The sequence below is a fragment of the Carassius carassius genome, chromosome 4, assembly GCF_963082965.1.
Source record: "Carassius carassius chromosome 4, fCarCar2.1, whole genome shotgun sequence".
Classification (NCBI taxonomy): domain Eukaryota; kingdom Metazoa; phylum Chordata; class Actinopteri; order Cypriniformes; family Cyprinidae; genus Carassius; species Carassius carassius.
Window position 1 is genome coordinate 31,143,127 of NC_081758.1, and position 24,974 is coordinate 31,168,100.

The following is a 24,974-nucleotide window of genomic DNA, read 5'->3' on the forward strand; positions in this document are numbered from 1 at the left end:
ATACTTTCATTTACAAGTACTGTAGCTTGTTTGTTGTTTATTTACCATCTTGCTTGATGACATGAGGTCTCAAGAGCTTTATTTTCTCTCTCTTAAGCAGATACATTGAGGCTTCTTAAATTATTGTACCCTGAAGATTTATGTATATGTGCATAGGTGTTGTGTGTGTGGAGGGGTGTATATATATATTTATATATATATATACATACATTTAGCAAAATTGACAGTAGAGATTTAACATTGTTTTAAAAGATTTATTTTTCAAATTGATTGCTTTCTTTTGATCTTTTGAACAAATCATCATTTTAGAATGATTTCTGAAGGGGATCATGTGACTTTAAAATATTCACTGGAATTAATTACATTTTAAAACTGTAACATTAAACAGAGAACAGTAACATACATTTTAACAAAGAAAATTGTATTGTAATGATGGTTAACAGTATTGCTATTTACTGTAATTTTGATCAAATAAATGCAGCTTTTGTGATAGAATTTTTTTTTTTATATTGTGTGTGTATGTATGCATGCATGTATGTATGTATATTTATATATATATATATATATATATATATATATATATATATATATATATATATATATATATGTGTGTATATATGTTATGATATGTTATCTTATGAGCAACCAATCTGTAATGATACTCATATAAGTTTCTATATTGCAATTACATAAACCGTTGCTTATTTTGAGAGGGACATCACTGAAATGTTTGTCACATTGATTTGATTCAGGAATAGAGGTTACAACTGTCAGACTGGTTCATCATTAACTCCCAAAATTCATGAACCTTTTTAAATGATTCTTTAAAACAAAAAGACCGCTTCTGACTACATTCACTATACCGAGACAGACAAGTACTTGCATTGAGTGCCTGCTCAAGTCATTCATTTGCTATTTGCTTTTGTTATGAGTAGAAAGGTTTATCAAAATGAAAATACTCCCTCATCTTTTATTTAAAACTGTAAAAAGGTTTTCCTGGACACCCAGCTAATCCCAAAGCAGTGACCTCTGACCTTGAACCACCACCCTCTGCTTTGTCCCAAAGGAGCAGAGCCCCAGTAACCAGACATCATTGGCTATGATGCAGGAGCCCCAGGAGGTTGTGGAGGAGACTGTAACTATAGAGGAAGACCCCGGCACACCCACCTCTCATGTTTCTGTGATTACCTCAGATGATGGAACTACACGCCGTACAGAGACTAAGGTACTGCTGTTTACATCTACCACATTTTCAAATGTGTGTGAAAATTGTTAAATATATAAATGCACACAAGTGCTCATTCACCCTCGCATCAACTTTTGATGTTCACTGAAGAGGTACTATAAAGAGACTCTTAGAAGATGAGCTGTTTTATATTTACCTAAAGACTTAAGATATAGTCTTATTTACTATCAGACATTACTGAATACATTGCATTGTGTAAAACGTAGAGTTTTCTTGTTGACATTTTTACATTAAAAAAATCAGTATTTGTATCAGTGATTGACACTGTTTTTTTATGCTATTATAGGGTTTATTAATATTTTGAGGTAGCTTATGTTTGTATTTTTTCATTTTACTTTTTCATTTTAAAGTTTTGTACATTGTGTTGTGTAATTGTCTTATTTCCTTATTTTTATATTTTGATTTCATTTATTTTTATTTCAGGTTTAGTTTTAGTCATTTTATTTCTATTACTTCAACTTCACACTTATCAAACTTTATTTATTTGTTTATGTAACGTTTTGTAATTTTGAATTTTCATCTAATGTATTTATATATATATATATATATATATATATATATATATATATATATATATATATATATATATATATATATTAGGGGTGTCGCGATATACCGGTATTGACGATAACCGTGATATTCAAAGCAACGATTATCGATATCGTGTTAATTTCGTGTGTGACGATATACCGCAATATTTAAAATGAACAGTTCTCTTATGATAACAACACATTTAAATACTCAAGCGCCAGTACCTGGTTGAGTGCCCAGGTGGCAGTATTGTGCCTTAACGCTGACACTGTCACACAAGAAGAAGACGAAGCGCTCACAGCTGCTCCGAGGATAGCCGTGTTCATCAGAGTAAGTTGACATTATTTTAAAAGTCATCGACTGTGAAATATTATATAACCTATTAACAGCGGTTTTCTGTGTTCATATACTTAAAGGGTGACTATCTTAATAAATACCGCGTTGTTTTTTTATTTGCAATAAATCGCCTGTGTGGAGTAACACTTTATTTCTTCGTTCAAATCTATTAACAGTTACATGAATAAAACTGATCTTGAAAAACTGAGCGACCACATTTCTACATTAAACTCTGTAAAATGTTAAGTTGGTTTCAGTGCCATGCACTTAATGCCTCATCTGCGGTCATTCTTCAATAAGGTTCATAAGTTAACACATATAAATGACATAAATAATAATGAACAATATTTTCACAGCATTTATTAATCGTAGTTCATGTTAATTTCAGCATTTACTTATGCATTATTAAAATCTCAAGTTGTGTTTGTAAACATTAATGTACTATGAACTAACATGAACAATGAACGACTATTTTTATTAGCATTAACAAAGATTAATAAATTGTGTAATAAATGTATTGTTCACTCAATGTTCATTCATGATAGTTAATAAATTATATCTTATTGTAAAGTGTTACCATTAATATTTTATTCATCATACCGTTGAACTGGATAGTACCCCCCCCCCCCCCCAAGGTTTCTATAGATATCACGATATATCGATATCGTGAATTCTTATGGCCACAATAACCGTGATATGAAAAATCTAATATCGTGACAGCCTTAATAAATAAATATATATATATATATATATATATTTTTTTTTTTTTTGTACCTTTATTTCAGTTAACATCATTTTCAGCTGTTTTATTATTTACTTTTATTCGTTATTTATTAAAACACTGGTATAATAAACCTTTTGTCCACATTAGTGGGATGTGTTTTGATGTGGTTTACATTAATCAGAGGGTTCTAGAACAAGCTGGTGTTTAATTTCATCCACTCAGCTCTTTAGTGAACAGACAAGGGGATTAACATTACAGACTAGTGCTTCTTTACAAGTAAGACAGCTCAGCTGTTTTGAACCTGAGAAAATTTACAAAAGTACAAGATGCCAAAATGACTAGGCTACAAAGTTGAAGGCTTTCAAGATATTAAAATATTCTTAAGTGAATATTTCTCAGTAATGGTAAAAGTCTGTTTAGATCTATCCATTTATGTTGTAGTTTTCTAAGCCACACACGGTCTTGATTTGCCTTTGCTTTTATTTTGTTGTTTGTAAAAGGACAATGTGGCTAATATGAAGGTGAGTTAAAATCTCTCCCTCACATATTCATACGCTTTCACACACACGCCTCTTGTCAGTCACTGTTATTTGTGCCCATTGGAGCTCAAAAATGCACAGCTTCTCTGCACTGCTGTGAAATCACTGCATAAAGCTTCATTTGGCAGAGCGCTCACCTCTTAACGTCCTTTACTGCTGCAGTCCCGTTTCTGAGTTTACATACCCCTTGCAGATTCTGCTAAATGTTTATCATCTGTAAAAAACATTTGAGGGATCATACAAATTGCATGAAAAAAATAAAATACTGCCCTAATGAACAAGCTAAGTTAGAAAGATGAGCAGACGACTGTTTTGCCATTTTGTTAGGTGATGTCGAAATTTAAACATGTCAGTTTGTGGTGTTTTGTTTTTTCAGAAAGGAGTGCTGACAGCTTTTCGTTGCTATGGAAACATTGACACTAAATGTTGCTTTGAGTGAACACAGAACATTTATTTAGAATACGTGTGGTTCTAAAACGATATGTTCTTTGGTTGCAGAGTTGAAGCCACATATATACATTGCATTTGAATTGAGGAAAAACATACTGTATATAAACATACTGTAACAAGTGACTTAATTTTAAGATCCAGCTTGCCACTAGAAACAACTGAGGAACTCATAAATGATATTAACAACCAAACTCTTAGTGTTTTTTTGTTTTGTTTTGTTTTGTTTTGTTTTTTTGCCGATTGTAACATACTTAAACCTTAAAGCACTTAAAGCTAGCAAGAAATTTACAGTTTTCTACATGTATATAATTGATTTTGTTGTGAATGATTTATCCATTAATGTCATTTATTTTTTTAAGCTCATAATTCTTAATCAAAATCTCTCAATTTGACCTAAATTTGCATTTAAATTTGTCAATCTAATCAATAACTGATGGATAAAACCAAGTCCTCACCCAATTTGTTCAGACAATTACGATAATTAATTTCACCGATATATGTCACTATGGAAAAAAAGATCTTTCTTCGATTACATCACAACTTTAAGTATCTGTTGTGCTGCATCTGAGGCAGTAACAATCCCCCCCAAAAAAGATCTCTTATTTTTTAAAACATCTTACACATACTGCAAAGGATATGTAAATTTATGTGAAAGGAATTATGTAAAGTGTACAGTAGATATCAGTGCACACACAAAAACAAACAGCTTTATGCATGCACAAGCATTAACCAATGTGCACATAGAAATAGCGCTGTTCTACAGTGTAACACAACTGACAGTTGATATAGTGGGAGGAGGTGAAGGGTAAAGTATGATCTTACTGCTGCACTGTTTCTTACCATTAGACCACTCACACATTGGCAAATCTATGAAACACACCTGAGGATTAACATCACAAAGCTTGAAGTGCATGTGTGCGCACATGTGTGGTAATTTTGTGTTAATTTTGGCAGGCATTTTTTATTTAGTCTTAGTCTTGAGACGAAAATGCTTAATAGTCTTGGTCACATTTTAGTCATTTGAGTCTTTCATAGTTTTAGTCTAGTTTTAGTCGACGAAAAGTCATTGCATTTTTGTTAACTTTTAGTCACTACTTTTAGTCAATAGTTTTAGCCAAACTGTAGTTACCAAAATGTATTTTGGTAGCTATTTTATATGTAGTTTTCAAATTAAAATAATCATTAATTCTTCTCTCTTTATACCAAATCAATTAAGCTCATGAGAAATTTTAATCAAGGACTGAATTTGGAGAATCTTGAATAAATTATGACAATTTTAATTTTTGGGTAACTATCCCACAGAAGTGAAAAAGGAGCAACTTATAAAAAATATGATTATATATATATATATATATATATTTAAAGAAGCACACTTACACAAATACAATAGAGATACAAATAAACTCTTTTTTCAGATACTGTAGGTTTTACTTAACGTATACTTAAGTAATCGTTTTACTTAACGATTTATTTAAAATCTTTTGTTGGTTAACATTAAAGACAGATAGGCATTTAATTTGGAATGCCGTCCTTTTAAGACGGAAGGCATGCTAGAAATACTTACACACGTTCAGTGTTAACCCACCTGTTCATGTTCACTTAATCCAAAACCTATTGTATTTACGTGAGATACTCTACACGATAAACATTTGGACTGTTGTGTGTGTATTTGAGTGCTGAGAACTGATCGCGAGAGAACACTTTTATCAGCGTGATTTCGCCTATCCCGCCTTCACTAACTTTAAGTTAATCGACAACGAATTGTGACTCCCGGGAAAAACGGGACGTCTGGTCACCTTATCTCTACTCCTTCGGGTGCTGAGGCCATTGTTTCAGATTGCTAGTTTTATTAGTCTATCCATCCACTGCAGCTGCTATACTAACTAGATATGCTAACAGTAGGGCTGGGACAACGCGCCGAGGTCATCGATGACGTCGACGCAAAAAATACGTCGACGCAAAATATGCGCATTGATTCGTCAACCTGTTTTTATTTCTCTAAAAAACGTTTGCAAAACGTTTACCTAATGTGCGCTGAATATACGCGATAGCCGGATCAACATTCTGTCCAACGTTATATAACCAATCCAGGGGTTTTTCTGCATTGATCTTTTTTTTGCCGGCTGTCAAAGCCTTATTTGATCGGTGAGTGATGTAGAATAGAATGACTGTGCTGCGCCTGACAGGGCGCGTACGAGAGAGAGCCCCGGCTGTGCGCGCGCACTCACAGTCTTCAAACAACACGAGCGCTTCTTGTTCTCTCTCTCCCATGTGCATATTAATCAAAATCATTAAACACGATAGAAAAAGGGCGGAACGCCAAAGTTTCACGTGGAGCATTCGGAGATTTTTTTTTCTACATGACAGGCTGCTGGCTCCCACTGTTAATTTTTATTTTTTATTTTTTGGAAAAGCACTCTCTGTATTAGCTTAAAGCCCTAAAGTTTACATTGGTTACTGTATTCTTTCAATTGCTCTAAACAAGTATTTTGGGTGAACTTTTTTATTGAATGCTAGACATCAAGTTGTTGTTATTTTCATCTGAAAGAAGATCTATGTGTTTTCAAGGCTTCAAGGTTTTATTGAATGCTATCTCTATACAAGTGCAAAGTAATGCATTCTTAGTCAGTCTTTTATTTTGTAATTTTAAGAGCAATAAACATATATTGCAATGTTAACGAATTCATGTTTTTTTCATTTAGATATGTAAATCAACATGTATAAATTGTTGGTAGTCAATTAATGGGGAGATAATCGAAATCGAATCGGTCTGGAAAAATTAATCGTTAGATTAATCGATGCATCGAAAAAATAATCGCTAGATTAATCGTTTAAAAAATAATAGTTTATCCCAGCCCTAGCTAACAGCCCTTATCCGATCACAATCCAATGACAGGGACGCACATTTTGAAGCACAATAGCTATAATATATAATATAGGATGAATTTGGAATGTCCGGTAGTCCTCAAACAACATTATAGTCCAGTCTCGTCTAGTTAACAAAAACGCAGCATACATTTCATCATAATTTCGTCATCAGATTTTTTTTTAGCTCGTCAAGGTCTCGTCTTAGTCACAGAAAATAATTTTGTTAATTAATATTTTTCGTCGTTGTTGACGAAATTAACACTGGTTCTTTTGTCACATGTTAGTGTGTTTGGGATGATATCGGGGTTGTGGAGACAAATTTATAGTCCCATAAATACATCAACTCCAACCACAGAGCTCTGGGTGTGTAGGATAAAATCTATGCATTCTTTTACACTCTGGATGTATTTGAAACCAAAGTAAGTACCTTTACCTTTCACAGTAAGCATCAGTGTACTTCCTAAAGGAAATGGCACCATAACATTATGTCTAATGATCTTGATCAAATTCAGGTGAGCTGCAGAGATAAACAAGGAAATATTATGGCTACACAGCTTATTTATTGATAGAAATGGAATATGTAAAATATAAAAAAATGGATATTGATGAATAAATTTACTTCATTCAGTCTCTTTTTTTCCACCAACATTTATACTGCATGCACAGGATTGTGGGATGTTGTAGGCAGCATAGACAACAATTTGGTGAAGGCACCTTAGTAGCCGGGATGTTCTAACACGTATGTGCCTATAGATATGCAGTATACTGCTTATGAAGCCATCATTCTGCAGACTTTTTTTCAGTGGACATCCGTTGGTTAAAAAGTCTATTTTAGAATAGCAAAATTTAGAATAGTAAAGGTTTTATAGGCCTACATAATGTTAAGATTTCTTTAACTGTGTATAAATGGTTAGTTAGCAACATACAATTATTTAAATTGATAGATTAGAGACACAGACTGATTTATGTACTGTACTAATGTAATGCTTAAAATATACTTAAAATTGTCTAATAAAATTAGTAGCCAAATATTTTAAATAAATACATTTTTAAGAATTCCTTTAGTTGAAAAGTTAAACCACTCATGTGTAGAAAGCTCAGATGAAATATCTTGTTTCTTTCTCTGCTTCTGTGTTTTCTTCTATTGGAAATCGTCCAGCCTCTTCCTGCTAGAGGAATTGTCTATTAAATGCTGGAATTACTCTTTTGTGAGGGACAAAATGAGACAATAAAAATAATATCTCGTCTCAAAGGCATTCTTATGTTTTCTTGTTTAGCCAGATAATTCATATCAGAAATGTATTCTCTGGCTCAGTTTGTGTTTTGGACTGTTCTGGTCTATTAACGAGGCTTCATGGGAAAAGTCCTACTTTTTAAACAGGCTTTCATTTAACAGTTTCCTTTTCATTTCTTTTCGAAGACTTGACATTTCCATATCACTGTATACTTTCTAACTCATGCCACTTTAACTAACAAACTTTCACTGTAGGTGACCAAGGTGGTTAAAACCATCACATGCCGAACCTTCCAGCCAGTTATCCTGACAGAGTCCAAACCATCTCCAACTACAGCAACACCATCTGAAACAAAACCAGTAAACAGTGCTTCTGGTTAATGTGTCTCTGCCTCCCGTCTTTCATCTCACTAACTGTGTCTGTAACTCACAGCTGGTGTGGCAGTGGTCTGTAAACTAAATACTAGGGAGATCGTAAAACCTATATAGAACTGTAAAATCTGGCCATGACGCCTGCATGCACTTTGTAACAGGCAAACGTTAGTAAACGCTGCAGCCGCTGTAGATAGACACCTTTCATTAGAGGCAACAGTAGCTTTGGAGGTTAAGCTTAGTCTAAATATATGTGTCCTATTTTTTTTTAAGTCTTTAAAAAGCTTATTGTAATTATGTGTGAAACATGGGCAAGTTTAAAGTAATCATGAAATGCTGTTTGCAGCGCATTTTATACATAAAAATTGCATCATAGACTGTAGGGCTCATGTGACTTATGAAAGCCCTGTTGATGAACTCCTGCTAAAGATCCCTTCTAGAGGTGGATGGAGCATAACCATCTATCTAGTGTATCATCTTGAACAGTATAATTTTCTTACTGTTCAGAAATCAATAGTGAAACATGATTTTTTTTGCATCTCACATTGGTGTCTGTTTTAACATATTAACTTCAAGGGGTGTTCACACAAAGACAGGGACTTGGAGCAACTTAGTCATTTATTTGAGATGCCGGTTTGAGACAGTATGAGCAACAGAGACAATTGGCGATGCAACAGAGTAGCAACACTGGCAACAAGCTGTAGGAGTGCAGACAGTTCACCTTACAGCTGCACATGTAATTCACCTCATGCATACACTTGGATACTGCAATCGAGTGTAAATGCCTACTTGGAAACAACCGTAAAGCAATGTGTCAATCTCCTCCAGTTAAATTGCCATCAGTGAGATCACTGCTTTGATCTTAATGATGTTTGTTAAAATTAACTGCAGTTCCCCAAAAAAACTGTGCACTCCAATGGTTAAACCCATAGTGGACTCTATAAAGGTGAAAAAGCTTTTACTTTTAATAGTTACTGATCTTTTCCCCCTTTAGACATAGACCCATCCCTTGAGATATTACGCACTGACAACTGGCCATGCTGCTTGTAATGGTTCACGCACAAATTCAAGCAGTCATGGTTCGTCTCCAATGACGATTCATTTTTATCAAGCTCATTAATTTCCAAGATGAATTTACAGCCATGGACAAAATAGCCAATTAATTGCTTTGCGAAATTCACTGAGCAGCAAATTGGTTTCTGTATCAGTACTGAACCTTCAGGAGCAGCAGCACTCCATCCTCTTGACAGGCAGACATTTTGTAGAATAAGGGACTGGATTAGCACTCGGAGGGGAATAGTGATTTATTTAAGTTGAGTCATAAAGATGTCAGTGCTCTGTGATAGACACAGGGAACCACAACATCAGGGTCCATGTAGTATGGTGGCAGCTCTTATGTTGAACGGTTTAGCTGTTGTTATGTGCACTGTTCACTCTTAGTATTTGTTAATGTTTTACTTTAAGGTTCCTCAACAGAGAAAAATGTTTTCTATAGCTAAATACAACATTAGTCCCTCAGATTTAGTAAAGTAAGTTTATGCTGTTAGGGAGATTTAACCGTTAGCAAAGTTTTTGTGATGAGAAACTTTGTATCAACTACAACCAAGAACCCATAACTCTTATGTTTTCAGTTCCAGCTGTTTCATTACTAATGAACACAAAAGCCTTTTAAAAGACTGGAAAAGATTTTCAGTCATTTCACTGCTACTCAGCCAGCTCACAGTGTGACATCCACTTCCTTGCTGATATTAGACCACTAAGTCAGTGTGCTGCATTTCACTCATAAATGCCTTTGGTTGTTTTGGCTGCTATGATTTGAGCAATCTAACACAATAGCTGCACTTTGAATGGCCCTCACATCATGTATAGGTCATGCAAAAGGCATATAAGAAAGGAAATGGCCCACTCTAGTTCTGCATAAAAAGCACAAACATTCACTTCAATTATTATGACTTAAATTTTCCTAAAATTGTGTTGGTTTTTCCATCATCTTAGGTCACTAAGATGGTCAAGACAGTGACAACACGGACAGTTCGACAGGTGCCACTGGGTCCCGATGGCCTTCCTCTTCCAGAGGGCTCATCTCCACTGGGAAACTACACTGACTCCATTGACCGGCGCTACATGAAGAATGGCGAGCGCTTCATCACACCCCAGGCCACTTCCACCCTCCCACGCTCGTACAACAATTACAACGACTCCTACAATGATGCTCCAGAAAGTCAGTTTCGCCATTACGCCCTTCACGATGGATACGGAGACATGGCTGACAACTATGGAAGTCTGTCTCGCGGAGTCAATTACAGGCTCTATCGGCCTTACATGCCCACCGGTGGATACCGGCCGGAGAACAGCTACACTCTCCCCATCCGCAAGGACGACTATGGCCATGTAGCCCAGCCTCAAGTCCCAATGGGAAGTAGCACTGTGGATCTCAATAGTTCTCAGCCTGAGCGTTTCCAACCTGAACCCTACGGCCTGGAAGGTGACCGCCGCAGTCTAGGCCCAGATGACGAAGAGCCTTATGACTTAGAGCCTGATTATTCCACGGCTAACCGCCGCACACTACCCGGTCGTACCATTCGAGAGCCATTGCGCAATGGCCCCCGCGTGAGGTAGGAATCGTGCAGTTGATTTGGTTTATTTGCTTGAGCTGCTGTGGGTTTTGTGGATGGTTGTGAGCAGCTTTGATGTGATTGTCTATTGAAGGGATTTAAGTGTTCGAGCTCTTGGGAAGCACAAAGATGCAGGTTCTTCGTTCACATTATGGAAGGTTATTGCGTAACAGAACTGGCTTTCAGTGTCCAACAAGATATCAAGGAGCACTGGTAAATTATTAACTATTACATAAAAAAATTAAATATTTTGGCTGTAACTATAATTATTGATAATTTTATTAATTTAATAATAATAATAAAAACATTATATAATTGTTCTGTATGATACCAATAATGCCATGAAAATGTGTAATTAGACAAAATTATAATAATCTTTATTCCTAATTGGTACAGTCTGATACTGGATGAAATACATAAAACTATTTATTATAATATATATATATATATATATATATATATATATATATACATACACACACACACACACACACACACACACTCGCACACTGAAAAAAATTACTTTGTTGTAAATTTATTACATTACCCATCATAAGTTCTACTTATAATATTACAATTCAATAAGAACAACAATTTTCTAAGTAAAATGTGCATATTTAATTCATGTAATCTTAATTAATTATCTGCAGGTGAAGAGTAACTATTCTATATATTCTATATATAGTCATTGCATATAAATCTAGAAATATTGAGTAGCCTGAATTTTAATCTAAAAGTATAGCACGCTTGAATCTGCCACTGTGTGTTTGGACAAGACACTCTACCAGTGGTTTTAATCAGAGACAGACGGTTGGGCTTGTCACGGAGGTGATGCATGGCTGCATTTTCTCCCGTTTAAGGTAAGTTCTTTTTTAGATTTCTGATTAGTAATACCGTTTGCATTTCGAGAGTTTGATTCTTGTTTACTTGACTCATTATACATAAACGTTCATCTCACATAACTTAACATGCGTGTGGTCACAGTGAGTGATATTTCAATGAAAATGTTTTCAATAGTTTAGAGATTCACAAAGTAAAAACTTGAGCAAGATTGAAAAAACTTGAGCACAAATTAACTGGAAATTAGTAAACGTTGTAACTGCTAGCTAGCTAACGATACTAAAATAAAGCAATTGCATAGTATAGCATAAGTTTAGTTTCTGTTATTTCAAACACTCGACTAACGCAATAGAGTGAGTTTAGAGCCACAATATTGTAAATTGTCGCATTTTGTCACTATGCTACACTAACATACTACCTAACTCTAAACTACTGTACCTGTGGCCATCGGCGATTGTTTTATAGGACTCATTTTAACAAGTGTGAATAGAAAGTGGCTAGTAAAAGTGTGTTTATGCTTCTTTATGATGGTATTTAACTTGTAATTTGTTGGTTAAAAAGCAAGTCTTATGAATATACTGCAGAACAAAGCCAGTGTGTAAGTTGATGACTATATAGAAGTAGTGATTAGTCTAATTCTCATATTCAGACAAGACTTGTCATAGCACTTACATATTATTGCTCTTTTGTTTGTTTTGATCACTTTTATTGTCCTCATTTGTAAGTCGCTTTGGATAAAACTGTCTGCTAAATGACTAAATGAAAATGTATTCTATGAATAGATTGCCGTATATAACATTATTGTTGTTATTTTTACTTGTTCTAATAAAAATTGTGGTTAAATGTTTTAAATCATTGTTTTAATGTCACAAATTGTGTTCATTTACAGGGTGACCTAACTCCAATACACATTTAAGGTGTGGGGAGGAAGACAGACTGATGCTTTTCATGTTGGATGCAGTTTTGGCTATATCAATACTACCTAGCTTTGTCAGGTTAAAACATCATCTTGTTCTGTTTAAGTAATTTTTTTTTACTTATTTTATACCTCCTGGGGTCGAAACGGTGTATGATGCAGTTTTTTGTAGGTAATAGAGATTGAATTGTATTACAGAACAGAAGACACTTGAATTATAATTCAGCCATTCTTTATTTTTTATTCATTTTATTCACTATTTTTTGTTCACTTCGATTCACTTTTTTATGTTGAAAAAAATAAACTATTTGATTCTATTTTAGTTGTGTGATTTGTGATAAAGCCAAATATTTGGCTTGTGTGATTTGTGATATATACCAGAGGTTCTCAATGCTTGCGCTTAGCTTTTTCAGGTGTTTGATTAGGGTTAGAGCTAAACTCTACATGAAAGTTAGAACCCCTGGTATAGACCAAATGAAAATAGTTTGTGATTATATTAATCAAAAAGAAATTAGCTATGTTTACATAATCATATGGAATAATGTATATTCATAAAATTAAGTAAATGTAAATCTTGAACAAAAAAATATATAACAAAAAATATATAACAAAATCTACTTATTTACGTCAGTTAACAGAGATTTGCTTAATATTTGGTAAATGCTAGGCATTATTGTAAAATAATAAATACACTTAATTGCTTTAAATAAACAAAGCTTCCTAACTAAATAAAATTACCATATTTTCTGGACTATAAGTCACACTTCTTTTCATAGTTTGGTTGGTCCTGCGACTTATATTAAGGTGCGACTTATTTATCAAAATTAATTTGACATGAACCAAGAGAAATGAACTAAGAGAAATGAACCGCGAAAACAATACCGTCTACAGCCGCGAGAGGGCGCTCTATGCTGCTCTGTGCTCCTGTAGCCTCTCACTGAAAACACAGATCGCCCTCTCGAGGCTATGGACAGTAATATTTTCTCTTGGTTTTTGGTTATAAATAAATGCGACTTATAGTCCAGTGCGACTTTATATATGTTTTTTTCCTCATCATGACGTATTTTTGGACTGATGCGACTTATACCCAGGTGCGACTTATAGTCCGAAAAACCGGTAAGCAATATTTACTTAGTGCAATTCAATTTGATTTCTTCATGAATGTTAATTTCAGTAGCAAGTACTTGTACTTGTCAAATGTGTTTTTTTCCCCCCCAAGTAATTCTTTTTCAGTGCACGTGTGTAATTTAGTAAATGCGTAATAATATATTATTATTTTTGTTGTGTCTGATACTGAAAAATGGCATGTATGGTGGCAAGAGACAAAATGTATTTTCTAATCCATATCAGTCTGATATTGGTACAGTCTGATATTGGACAGATGGATGCATGTTGAAACTAGAGATCGCACACTTAATTGTTTTGCTAAAAAAAAAAATTGTGTTAAGTGAGGTCTCAGTTTTTTCTCCACCCCTAAATGTTCTTCCTGTTCAGCTGAGGGACCTTTGCTTTCACAACCAAAGACAGTTAAAAACCATTTTCCTCCTTAAAATATACACATTTTCGGTTGTTCTGACCACAGCTTCCACTTTGCAGAGATTAGAAAATGAAAAGATGACGACAGCTTACATACAGCAGATGGCTGCATTTGTGTAATGAAGAGCTCTTCTTTTTGATAAGTGATTTCTTTGTTAAATAAAGACAGCACATTTTTACAGTATTTTTATCTTCTAAGACAGAACAGCGAGGAAAGGAGAGATGTTGTTATCGTGAAACATATTTTCCTTGCCATACTCTAGTCAGTATCAACACATTACTCATTATGAGGATCTGTAGGAGTTTTGCCAGTCCTGTGTGTTGCAGGAACATAGTTTCTTTTTAATTAGGATGCGCACACATATACAGTAGCCAGTCACTGTCACAAACAGCATACACAACCACTTCCTGTTTTTCAGGCCATAATCTATTTGTGTACATCTGTGTCAAAATTATAGTGTAATTATTAATGATGTCACCCCTCTTACTCCAAGTGTCAAAGTATTGCATTTTGCATCCTTTATTGGCATTCCCATAATAACCCATGCTGACAAAATATCGCTAATGAATGTGTAAGATGAATATGTTAATGCAGTTTGCAGTTTGGAAACCCACAATTATAAAACAGCCAAAATTGTGACATTTAGCAAAGAAATGGTTGGCCGTGCCATGTTTGCATGGATTAGACATTTTCTGTGCATTTAATTGGTTTCACCGACTTGAGGTCTCTTCTTTATATTTATTTCTCTTGTTGTCAGAGTGATTAATAGTCTCTGGTGAACACTGCCAGACAAAGGGGGTGTCTCATCTCCAGCCATATCTCTAATGGTTCATCGCTCCTTGGCTGTGCTTCCCTGCACCTGCCACCAGTGCCACAGCGGAGCAGCCATAAGGTCGTCATACAGAAATTTCCCAGGAGACCACCAGGGACCACTTCCTCTATGTACTCATGTTGAACTGTCAACAGTTATATAGTGCAGACAGAAAGAGAAAAAAAATATTCCATCCTTGATATGGAAGTTTAGTCTTGGGACTAAAGACTGAAAATCTGAGTTGGTAAAATGTATTATATAGTAATGTTACATATGCTGGTCATATAATTAGAATATCATCAGAAAGTTTATTAATTTCACTTAATTCCATTCAAAAAGTGAAACTTGTATATTATATTCATTCATTACACACAGAATGATATATTTCAAATGTTTTTTTTTTTTAATTTTGATCATTATAACTGACAACCAAGGAAAATCCCAAATTCAGTACCCCTTAGAATATTACTTAAGACCAATACAAAGAAAGGATTTTTAGAAATCTTGGCCAACTAAAAAGTATGAATATGAAAAGTATGAGCATGTACAGCACACAATACTTAGTTGGGGATCGTTTTGCCTGAATAACTACAGCAGTGTGGCGTGGCATTGACTCGGTTGTTATGAGAACCCAGGTTGCTCTGATAGTGGCCTTCAGCTCTTCTGAATTCTTGGGTTTGGCATATCGAATCTTCCTCATCACAATACCCCATAGATTTTCTATGGGGTTAAGGTCAGGCGAGTTTGCTGGCCAATTAAGAACAGGGATACCATGGTCCTTAAACCAGGTACTGGTAGCTTTGGCACTGTGTGCAGGTGCCAACTCCTGTTGGAAAATTAAATCTGCATCTCCATAAAGTTAGTCAGCAGCAGGAAGCATGAAGTGCTCTAAAACTTCCTGGTATACGGCTGTGTTGACCTTGGATGTCAGAAAACACAGTGGACCAACACCAGCAGATGACATGGCACCCCAAACCATCACTGACTGTGGAAACTTTACACTGGACCTCAAGCAACGTGGATTGTGTGCCTCTCCTATCTTCCTCCAGGCTCTGGGACCCTGATTTCCAAAGGAAATACAAAATTTACTTTCATCAGAGAACATAACTTTGGACCACTTAGCAGCAGTCCAGTCCTTTTTGTCTTTAGACGCTTCTGACGCTGTCTGTTGACACAAGGAATGCGACAGCTGAAACCCATGTCTTGCATACGTCTGTGCATAGTGGTTCTTGAAGCACTGACTCCAGCTGCAGTCCACTCTTTGTGAATCTCCCCCAGATTTTTGAATGGGTTTTGTTTCACAATCCTCTCCAGGGTGCGGTTATCACTATTGCTTATACAATAGTGTACTATTGCTTATACTATTGCTTTTCCTTCCCTTCGTCTCTCTATTAATGTGCTTGGATACAGAGCTCTGTGAACAGCCATCCTCTTTTGCAATGACCTTTTGTGTCTTGCCCTCCTTGTGGGCAAGACCTCCATGTCAACTGTCAAGTCAGCAGTCTTCCCCATGATTGTGTAGCCTACAGAACTATACTGAGAGACCATTTAAAGGCCTTTGAATGTGTTCTGAGTTAATTAGCTGATTAGAGTGTGACACCAGGTGTCTTCAATATTGAACCTTTTCACAATATTCTAATTTTCGGAGATACTGAATTTGGGATTTTCCTTAGTTGTCAGTTATAATCATCAAAATTAAAAGAAATAAACATTTGAAATATATCAGTCTGTGTGTAATGAATGAATATAATATACAAGTTTCACTTTTTGAATGGAATTAGTGAAATCAACATTTTGATGATATTCTAATTATATTACTAGCACCTGTAGATGGGAATAGAGTTCTTATTTAATATCAGTTTCAATTTAAAAAAAAAATTGAGTTAATCGTTTTCACACATGCATTTTTCCTCTTGTGAAGTGGAATATAATGCTAAAATATTCTGAGTTTCTGAACATTCAGAGCAATCGGTGTAGTCTGATTCCCAAACAACTGAATCTTGTCCGATTCAGTCCGATTCCTGAATATATACCGCAACAATTGTAATTTGTTTCCAGTAGAAATAACTGAAATGAGTGGTCTCTTCCTTTTTTTACAAGTGCTTATTCCTTCAAAGTATTGGAAGAATCACTAATGGAGCTGTTAAACAGTGTTTAAACTTTAATTAGATTTTTTATTTATTTATTTTTTGTTATGTGGGTGTTTTTAAATTAAACATGAAGACAATACAGTGATTGCTTAATACACTATAGTGTTGTTGTTGTTGTTTTAATGGTACAATGGTATTTTGGGGGCATTTTTATGAAAAACTGTATCTTACAGTGCAATAGCAAATGTGATTTTTTAAAATTATTATTATTATTTATTGTGATTCATGATTTATTTATCATTTTCAGATTTGTCAAATGAAGTGAAATATCTGTTTCTTTTTTCTCACATGAATCTTTAATCCACAAAGTAATTGCTCATTTTAATAGTGGATATTATAATATTTTCCTATTTTTCTATTCGGAGGCATAGGCATTTATCCAAAAAATCTAGAAATAAATAATTCAGAGAAAGGAAATGATGGGAGAGCAAAATGGATGTAGAAATGAGCACATAACCATGGTTTTTGCTGGCAACAAATAAAAAACACACACATATATTTCTGGAACATGAAGAACATTTGGCTCATTATCAAGGCATTGAATCTGTTGTAATAACTTCAGAGCACCACATCTATTGGAAGAGCATAATGTGTAGTCGAAGTGCGTTCACATGTAATGAATACACTACTACATACAATGGCAGCAATTTAAATGCAAATCTTGACATTCCCATCACTCAGTCCACAGGGTTTAGCATGCATCTGAACTGTTTAAATCATTTAGATTTGCAAACCCCTCAATGTTTGTTTGTGTGTGTGTGAGAGAGAGAGAGAGAGAAGGGAAGAGATGAAACTGTCTCTACAATAGCAGTGTTGTGAACAATAATTTTGAAGCCTCTCATTGTCTCAAAGTGATCTGTTCTTCTGTTCATATCCATTTTCAATCTTCTCCTGACAGCATTGTGTTATCTTTCTAACTAGTTCTGGCAGAAGCATTTTGGCACAAAATTTTGGCTGAAATTCATTATTTACTCACCTTTATATGGTTCCAAACACATATTATTTTATTTTATGTTACAAAAACATGGATATTTTTAAGACTTTTGTATGGTTTTGTCTATACAATTACATTAACCAAGGCTGTAAAAAGCATGACATAAAGTCGCATAAATTAGTCATGATAGCTGAAAGCTAATAGTATACTTGCTTTGTGTGAGGACCATAACTAAATTGGTCTTCAAATTAAAAGTTGTTATTCACAAATCTTCCTCTCCAACTAGCTGTTAATTCCAAAGCTGTAAACAGATCATTGAATCAAGTTGATCACTGTCTGATCCCTGATCAAATCGTTTGTCTTGATTTGTAAACCAAGTCAGTCAGTTCATAGAAAAGAAGAGCTCATTGACTGACGCTATTCTTGACTTGAGTCTTCGTGGGAAGAGTATTGAACTGTTTAACTCAAGTAGAAATAATGTATCCTGAGTGCCAGCCTTGTTAATGTTGGTTTGCTCCCAACAGGTCTGGCACTGGTCGCAATTTAGACATTACGTCAGTTAGTGATTATTTCATCATTCTGACACTAAATGGCACTTGGATGGCATTTCCAAAGCAATAAAATGCTTCCAAATTTACCATGTGGTCAGTAACCACTCTCTTAATTTGCATGAAATCTGTTGGCATGTTACAATAACAAAACAAATGGTGATGGTAATGAATGGTGACCAGAGCTGGTCGTTGCAGCAGTGTTCAGTGAACTGCAAACCAACATTAGAATTGAGAAGATGAGTAGTAGGTTTATCATTATGTCAAAATATGCAAAGTCATTTCACTCTGTGGCCACCTTGGAGATACCACATTGAGCGTTCAATTTCTCCCATTAACTTTTCCACAACTTAGACTGTCCCTGATTACATTTGACTAAACACATAGGAAATATGATTGGCATAATTGGCATAATTGGTCATATTTTAATTTACTAAAGGACTAAGTGCTGCTAGAAGAAACACTCTTATGTAATATATCGTAATATTCTGAAATCTTATTACAATTTAAAATAAGGTTTTACATTTTCAAATTTTTAAAATGTAATTTATTTCTGTGATGGCAAAGCTGAGTTTACAGCAGACATTACTCCAGTCTTCAGTGTCACATGGTCCTTCAGAAATCATTCTAATATGAGGATTTTCTGCTTTAGAAACATTTCTTATTATTATCAATATTGAAAACAGCTGTGCTGCTTAATATTTTTGTGGAAACCATGATAAAAAAAATAAAAAAAAATAAAAAAAAACCAATTACGATTCTTTAATGAAAGTTCACAAGAACAGCATTTAAAAATAAAAATAGAATCAGAATCAGAAAGGCCTTTATTGCCAAGTGTGCTTACACAGACAGGGATTTTTCTTGGTGACAGAAGTTTCCAGTACACAGACACATTTACATGTGACAAGACACAGATATCAAAAATTTATTGATTAAAAATAACAATGTAAAAACAATACACAAAAAGCAAAAAGACAGTAAACAGTATATTGTATGTACATTGCTATAGAAAAATTATGCAAGAGTATGAGGGTAGATGTAAGATATATTAAGTCACTAACATATAAGTATAGACAGTTGGGTATTTCACATTTTATTGCACAGTGAGGAGAAATTATTTGTAACACTGTAAAATGTGTTTCTTACTTTTGATCAACTTAATGTCCTTGAATATGTACTGTATATATATATATATATATATATATATATATATATATATATATATATATATATATATATATATATATATATATATATATAAATTTTTTTTTTTTTTTTTTTAATTCAGAAAAGTTTTGTGTCTAAGAGATGTCTCATCTGTCAACATGTTATACCCCTGCTCTGTCATCGTCAACATGTTCGTTTAGTGTGCTTAAAACTCTTTTTCCTCAGGGACTAATCAGATGATGTGTTCGTCATGTACCATCATAGAGTTAATGCCCCATTTCATGGCCATATCATGTCTTTATGATGTCAGATTTATGAACTGTTCATTTAAAGCACTGCCATGTAACAGCTTGCTAAGATTTCCTTCCTCTGTAATGTGCCCTCAGATCACCTCCAAAGTTGCAGTACATAATTAACATAAAACTCTCATTAAAAGTGCATCCCTCAAAACCGCCAACATTCTCAGCTGTGGCCCATTTTGTCAAGTCACACATCAAAGACTTTGTTCAAACTGTGCGTAAATCCGATTTGTTTTTCAAATCCAGTCTTTAAAAGTCTTTCCTGCACTATCATTTTGTAAGTAATGAAATCTGATCTCATATATGTGTGTGTGTGTGTGTGTGTGTGTATATACTGTATATATATATATATATATATATATATATATATATATATATATATATATATATATATGAGATCAGATTCCATCACTTACTGATTTTTTATATATATATATATTTTTTTTCTTGCTGTTCAGACTACAAATGAAAAAGAAAGAATTAGCAAAAGATTAATATCTAAACGTTTCCTCTATGTATTCATGAATGCTGTCAGATTATAGTGGTGGCTTTATATTTGCACGTTTGGTTCCTAGTGCTCTGAATGTCTGGTACACCTTGTTTTTCCCACCTAGAGTTAGATGAGGACAGAAAATGAGCTGGAAATTGAGAGAGAGAAAGAGTGATGGTGAGTGTGTGGCACAGGGATTTCATATTTCTTTGCCAAATTCGAAGTACAACCACAGGGACAACTCTGTTTTGTTCACACTGATAATGAAGCATGCTGAAACTCCTATCTGAGATTGATGTAACCTCCCTGATACAGTGTACATCACATCCCCAGACATGTTATTTCCAACCTCTACACTGTAAAATATCACAGGCTTATGAGAGCCTCCAGCCACCTGCAGTATGAACACTTGCAGAATGTTCAATGTTAGTATAGGTTGTAATAAATAATCCATATGGCATACAGTGATGATGTGTGTATCAGTTACTATTTTTAAAGCCACTGTTTCACTTCATAAGTTAAAATCGGTCATTGCCACTTCAGGGTTTGTGTGCTGCCTCAAAGAAATGCAAATCTCTTGATACCATCTGTGGAGCAGTGGATTAGTTTTTTGGAAATGATATGTTTGAACACCATGAACAGCACTTTTTGGTCAGTTTCTGCTCAGTTTTAATGAAATCATACAATGGTTAATTTTTCAAGGTTCCTGAAGTACCAGGAAATGTTCCCACTGATTATTTGTTTGTAAACTGTATTTTAAGTCTATTGGGCTCTATTGGGCTCTTCAGTTGGCTGGTGGTGAAGTATACCATGAAAAGGTTCACACTTTCTAAAACAGCGCAGTAGCAGCCTAAACAGCAATTGTGTGCTACCAAATGTGAACTAAAAAAAAAGGATTTACTTCAACTATACATTTTCAAAGCATTATCAGTGTCAATTTACAATGAACATTTCAGAAATGCATGCTGATTATTTAATTTCCTATCCCGATATATTGATTGTTTGCTTGTGACAGGGAGCTCTCAGAAAAGTCTAGACCTGGGATTCTCCCAGTGGTGTTGTACTACGCTGTCCTCTTTTCAGATTACTCATAGTAGGGAAGCCACCCATCGATTCCTATCCATCTGTCTCTCTTTCTCTCTCTCTCTCTCTCTCTGTTTCCAGTTTGTTCTATATTTGCTCTGGGCCATGCTGGCTCTCTGTTTTCCTTCATGCTGTATCCCATCCCATCCATCTTTAATTAAAGAAAGAGAGAAAATCAATGTCCACAATTAATAGGCAAATGGTAGCAGTTTTTTTTTGGATTCTTTGACATCATAGTTAATAACTAAATCAGTCACATTTTTCTCTGTACTATATTTTCTATATTCTATATTTTGAACTCATTAAATTTTTCTTTTGAGATGGGTATTGTTGGTTATAGTGAATATAACCAATTATTTATAGAAAAATAACCAGATTAAAATCATATAAAGAAATCATACCATGCATGACTATAGCCAACTTTCTTTTCTGAAGAATCATAAAGCATGACATAGCTCAAATATAGTTTTTCACTCTGTCCTGCGCTTTGTGTGGTGTTAATACCATTGGATGACTGATAAACCTCTTTAAAATCTCTCTATTTTTCTTCATTTGGTTACAGAGGCTATGAGGACCCTACAGAGACTGAATTAATCGATGAAAGACACCCCTACATCCATGGCATGTACCCAGCACCTCTTGCCCAGCCCGAGAGGGGCAGCATGGCCAGTCTAGACCGCATGGTCGGCCGACGCTCCCCCTCCATCGACAGCATCCGCAAAGACCCACGCTGGAGGGACCCAGACCTGCCTGAGGTCATCGCCATGCTAGGCCACCCCATCGATCCAGTCAAATCCAATGCAGCCGCCTACTTGCAGCATCTTTGCTATGAAAACGACAAGATAAAGAAAGATGTTAGACAGCTGAAGGGGATCCCAGTGCTGGTGGGTTTGCTGGACCACCCTAAAGCAGAAGTCCATCGCAAGGCCTGCGGAGCTTTGAGAAACATCTCCTACGGCAAGGACCATGATAACAAGGTGGCCATCAAGAGCTGTGATGGGATTCCTGCTCTCATACGTCTGCTGAGGAAAACCACTGATATGGAAGTTCGGGAACTTATCACAGGTATGATATGATAACTACATTGCATACTGGAATTTAGCACTGTGATCATGAACACACACTTTGTAAAGTGGGTTGTACGTGGATTTTCACCCACCTAATTATGGCCATGTTCACACAGCAGCAGAATACAGATGTCAGTCCTGTCATCGAGTCCTTAATATGGTTATGTTCAAACACAGAACGGTTATCTTCAGGTGTGACAACCACATTCTATAACTGAACTCATACCTGTAAATTTTCTGGACTCACACTTGCATGAACATGAAGAACTTGCTGCTCAATTGGACTCGTCGTGTCAGAAAGTGATAAGACTTTAAGTTTTATGGACGTTGCCATCTTTGATATTAATTTGGTCACTGTCGCTATGGTAACTGGTAAGGAATACGGGCTTGACTCCCATTGCATGTTCATACATACAAATTGAAATGAATACAGCCATATCGGAGAAGCTACTGTAAGATGGCGTGTAAACATGACATTTCAAGACTCACACCTGTAAGTCAATCTGGTTGTCAATTCCAAAAACTGACAGTGTGAATGAGGCCTATTAGGTCAATTTGCTCCTTTGATACCATTTATTTTAAATGTAATAATATTTTACAGTATTACTGTATTTTAGCAATTAGTATATTATCAAGAGACTTCTTGCAAAATATTTTTTTTAATCCAGCAGACACCAAACTTTTGTAGTGTATAAATAGTACATTTTTGAGAACATAGGTAAACATTTTAATAATGCTACATTGCTTGTAGCTAGTCTAAAATTTGAGGAGGACATTTTTATGGTGGTAATGGGAGCTGGTTGAAATTCAATTCTAGATTCATCAGGCTTTCCTCTGTGTGACTGCCTGACCAATAGAATTCATTTTCAGTCCAATAACCTTCAATCTTTTTTTTAGCTTATTTGTCCTAAATCTTCTATGATTCATTCGTATTTTTTCTCATTTCATCTAGTCATGCTTAGCAAGCATCCTACTTAAACTGGCCATAGGCCTCTCACCATGTTTTGCATGATTCAAATACCAGATGAGTCCGGACTGATGTTGACTGGATCCAGGTCAGTCTTTCAGCAGGACCGCTGAGCAGGGTCTTGACCTGCTGAATGTCAATATAAGAGCACGCTGGGGTTTATGTGTGTCCTCCGGGGACCTTAATCCCTAGGCCTGGTCTCCATGACCTGACACATTTACTAGAACCTGGACAATGCATGCAACACACAAAGACCAAAGACACATGTTCGCATGCATACACACAACATTTTACTGGAACGGGTTTCGTGTCACTGAAACACCATGAGGAATTTACAAAATTTTAAGAAAATACAACAATAATAAGCATTTGTATATGAAATAATTCTAAACATATCCCATTTTGGGCTCAGTAAGATTGTTTCATGATTTTGCTCAGCAGGGGCTGCATTTGTATGATTATATTGTGAAATATTATTACTGTACAATTTAAAATTACCGTTTACTAATTTATTTTACAAATTCTGAAATTACTTATTATCAATGTTGAAAACAGTTCTACTGCTTAATATATTAAATAGAAATGATTGCCCCATTATATATTTATTTTATGTTACTTTGATCAAATTAATGCCTCCTTGCTGAACTAAAGTATTAATATAAATCTTACTGAACCCAAACTTTTGGATGCGAATGTATATGCTTAAAAATACTAAGTACAGTATTTCCTCTACTAGGGTTTGGTTAAACTACTGAAAGAGAACGTTTTTTTTTTTTTTTTCTGGTAATGACATTGACCGATGGTTGTCCAGACCAGACGTTCAGTTTTTTCACAGATCACAGAAAAATGTTTCTGGCGTGTGAAATACCTGAGTGAATCCTCATACTTCTGGAATATGAAACAGTGATGAATAACAGCTCCACAGCCTCAGTGATTAACTTTACAGCTAAAAATAGCTCTCTTCTACAGGATGGAGGGAATATTGTTTGTCAGTTCCAAACCGAGCCCCTGGAATGTTTTTTCTACAATTAAACATAATTGCAGGGTTTTAAAAATAGGTTCACCTTGTGCTCTTGAACGCCATGGTTGGTACCCATGTATCGTCAGCAGCATTTATTTGCACCTTCAACTAAGAAACTCATTGTGTGGATATTGCTAGTTCTTTCTGTTCATGTTTTTCTAATTCAGAAGTATCTGCTTAGTTTTTCATTACCTTTTCCACTTTGTATTTAGCATTATTTTTAATTAAA

General features: G+C 35.0%; 1 protein-coding gene across 4 annotated transcripts in view; it reads left to right on the top strand.

The window, feature by feature from the left end:
- The window catches only part of LOC132139766 (splicing regulator ARVCF-like), a 265,062-nt gene that overhangs the window by 200,786 nt on the left and 39,302 nt on the right, over positions 1–24,974 (top strand). For all 4 annotated transcript variants that reach the window (XM_059548369.1, XM_059548370.1, XM_059548372.1 and 1 more), the window contains 4 exons: positions 1,067–1,225; positions 3,338–3,358; positions 10,296–10,915; positions 22,253–22,755. In XM_059548369.1, coding sequence (XP_059404352.1) covers positions 1,067–1,225; positions 3,338–3,358; positions 10,296–10,915; positions 22,253–22,755 — 1,303 coding nt within the window. The remainder of the gene's footprint in view (positions 1–1,066; positions 1,226–3,337; positions 3,359–10,295; positions 10,916–22,252; positions 22,756–24,974) is intronic.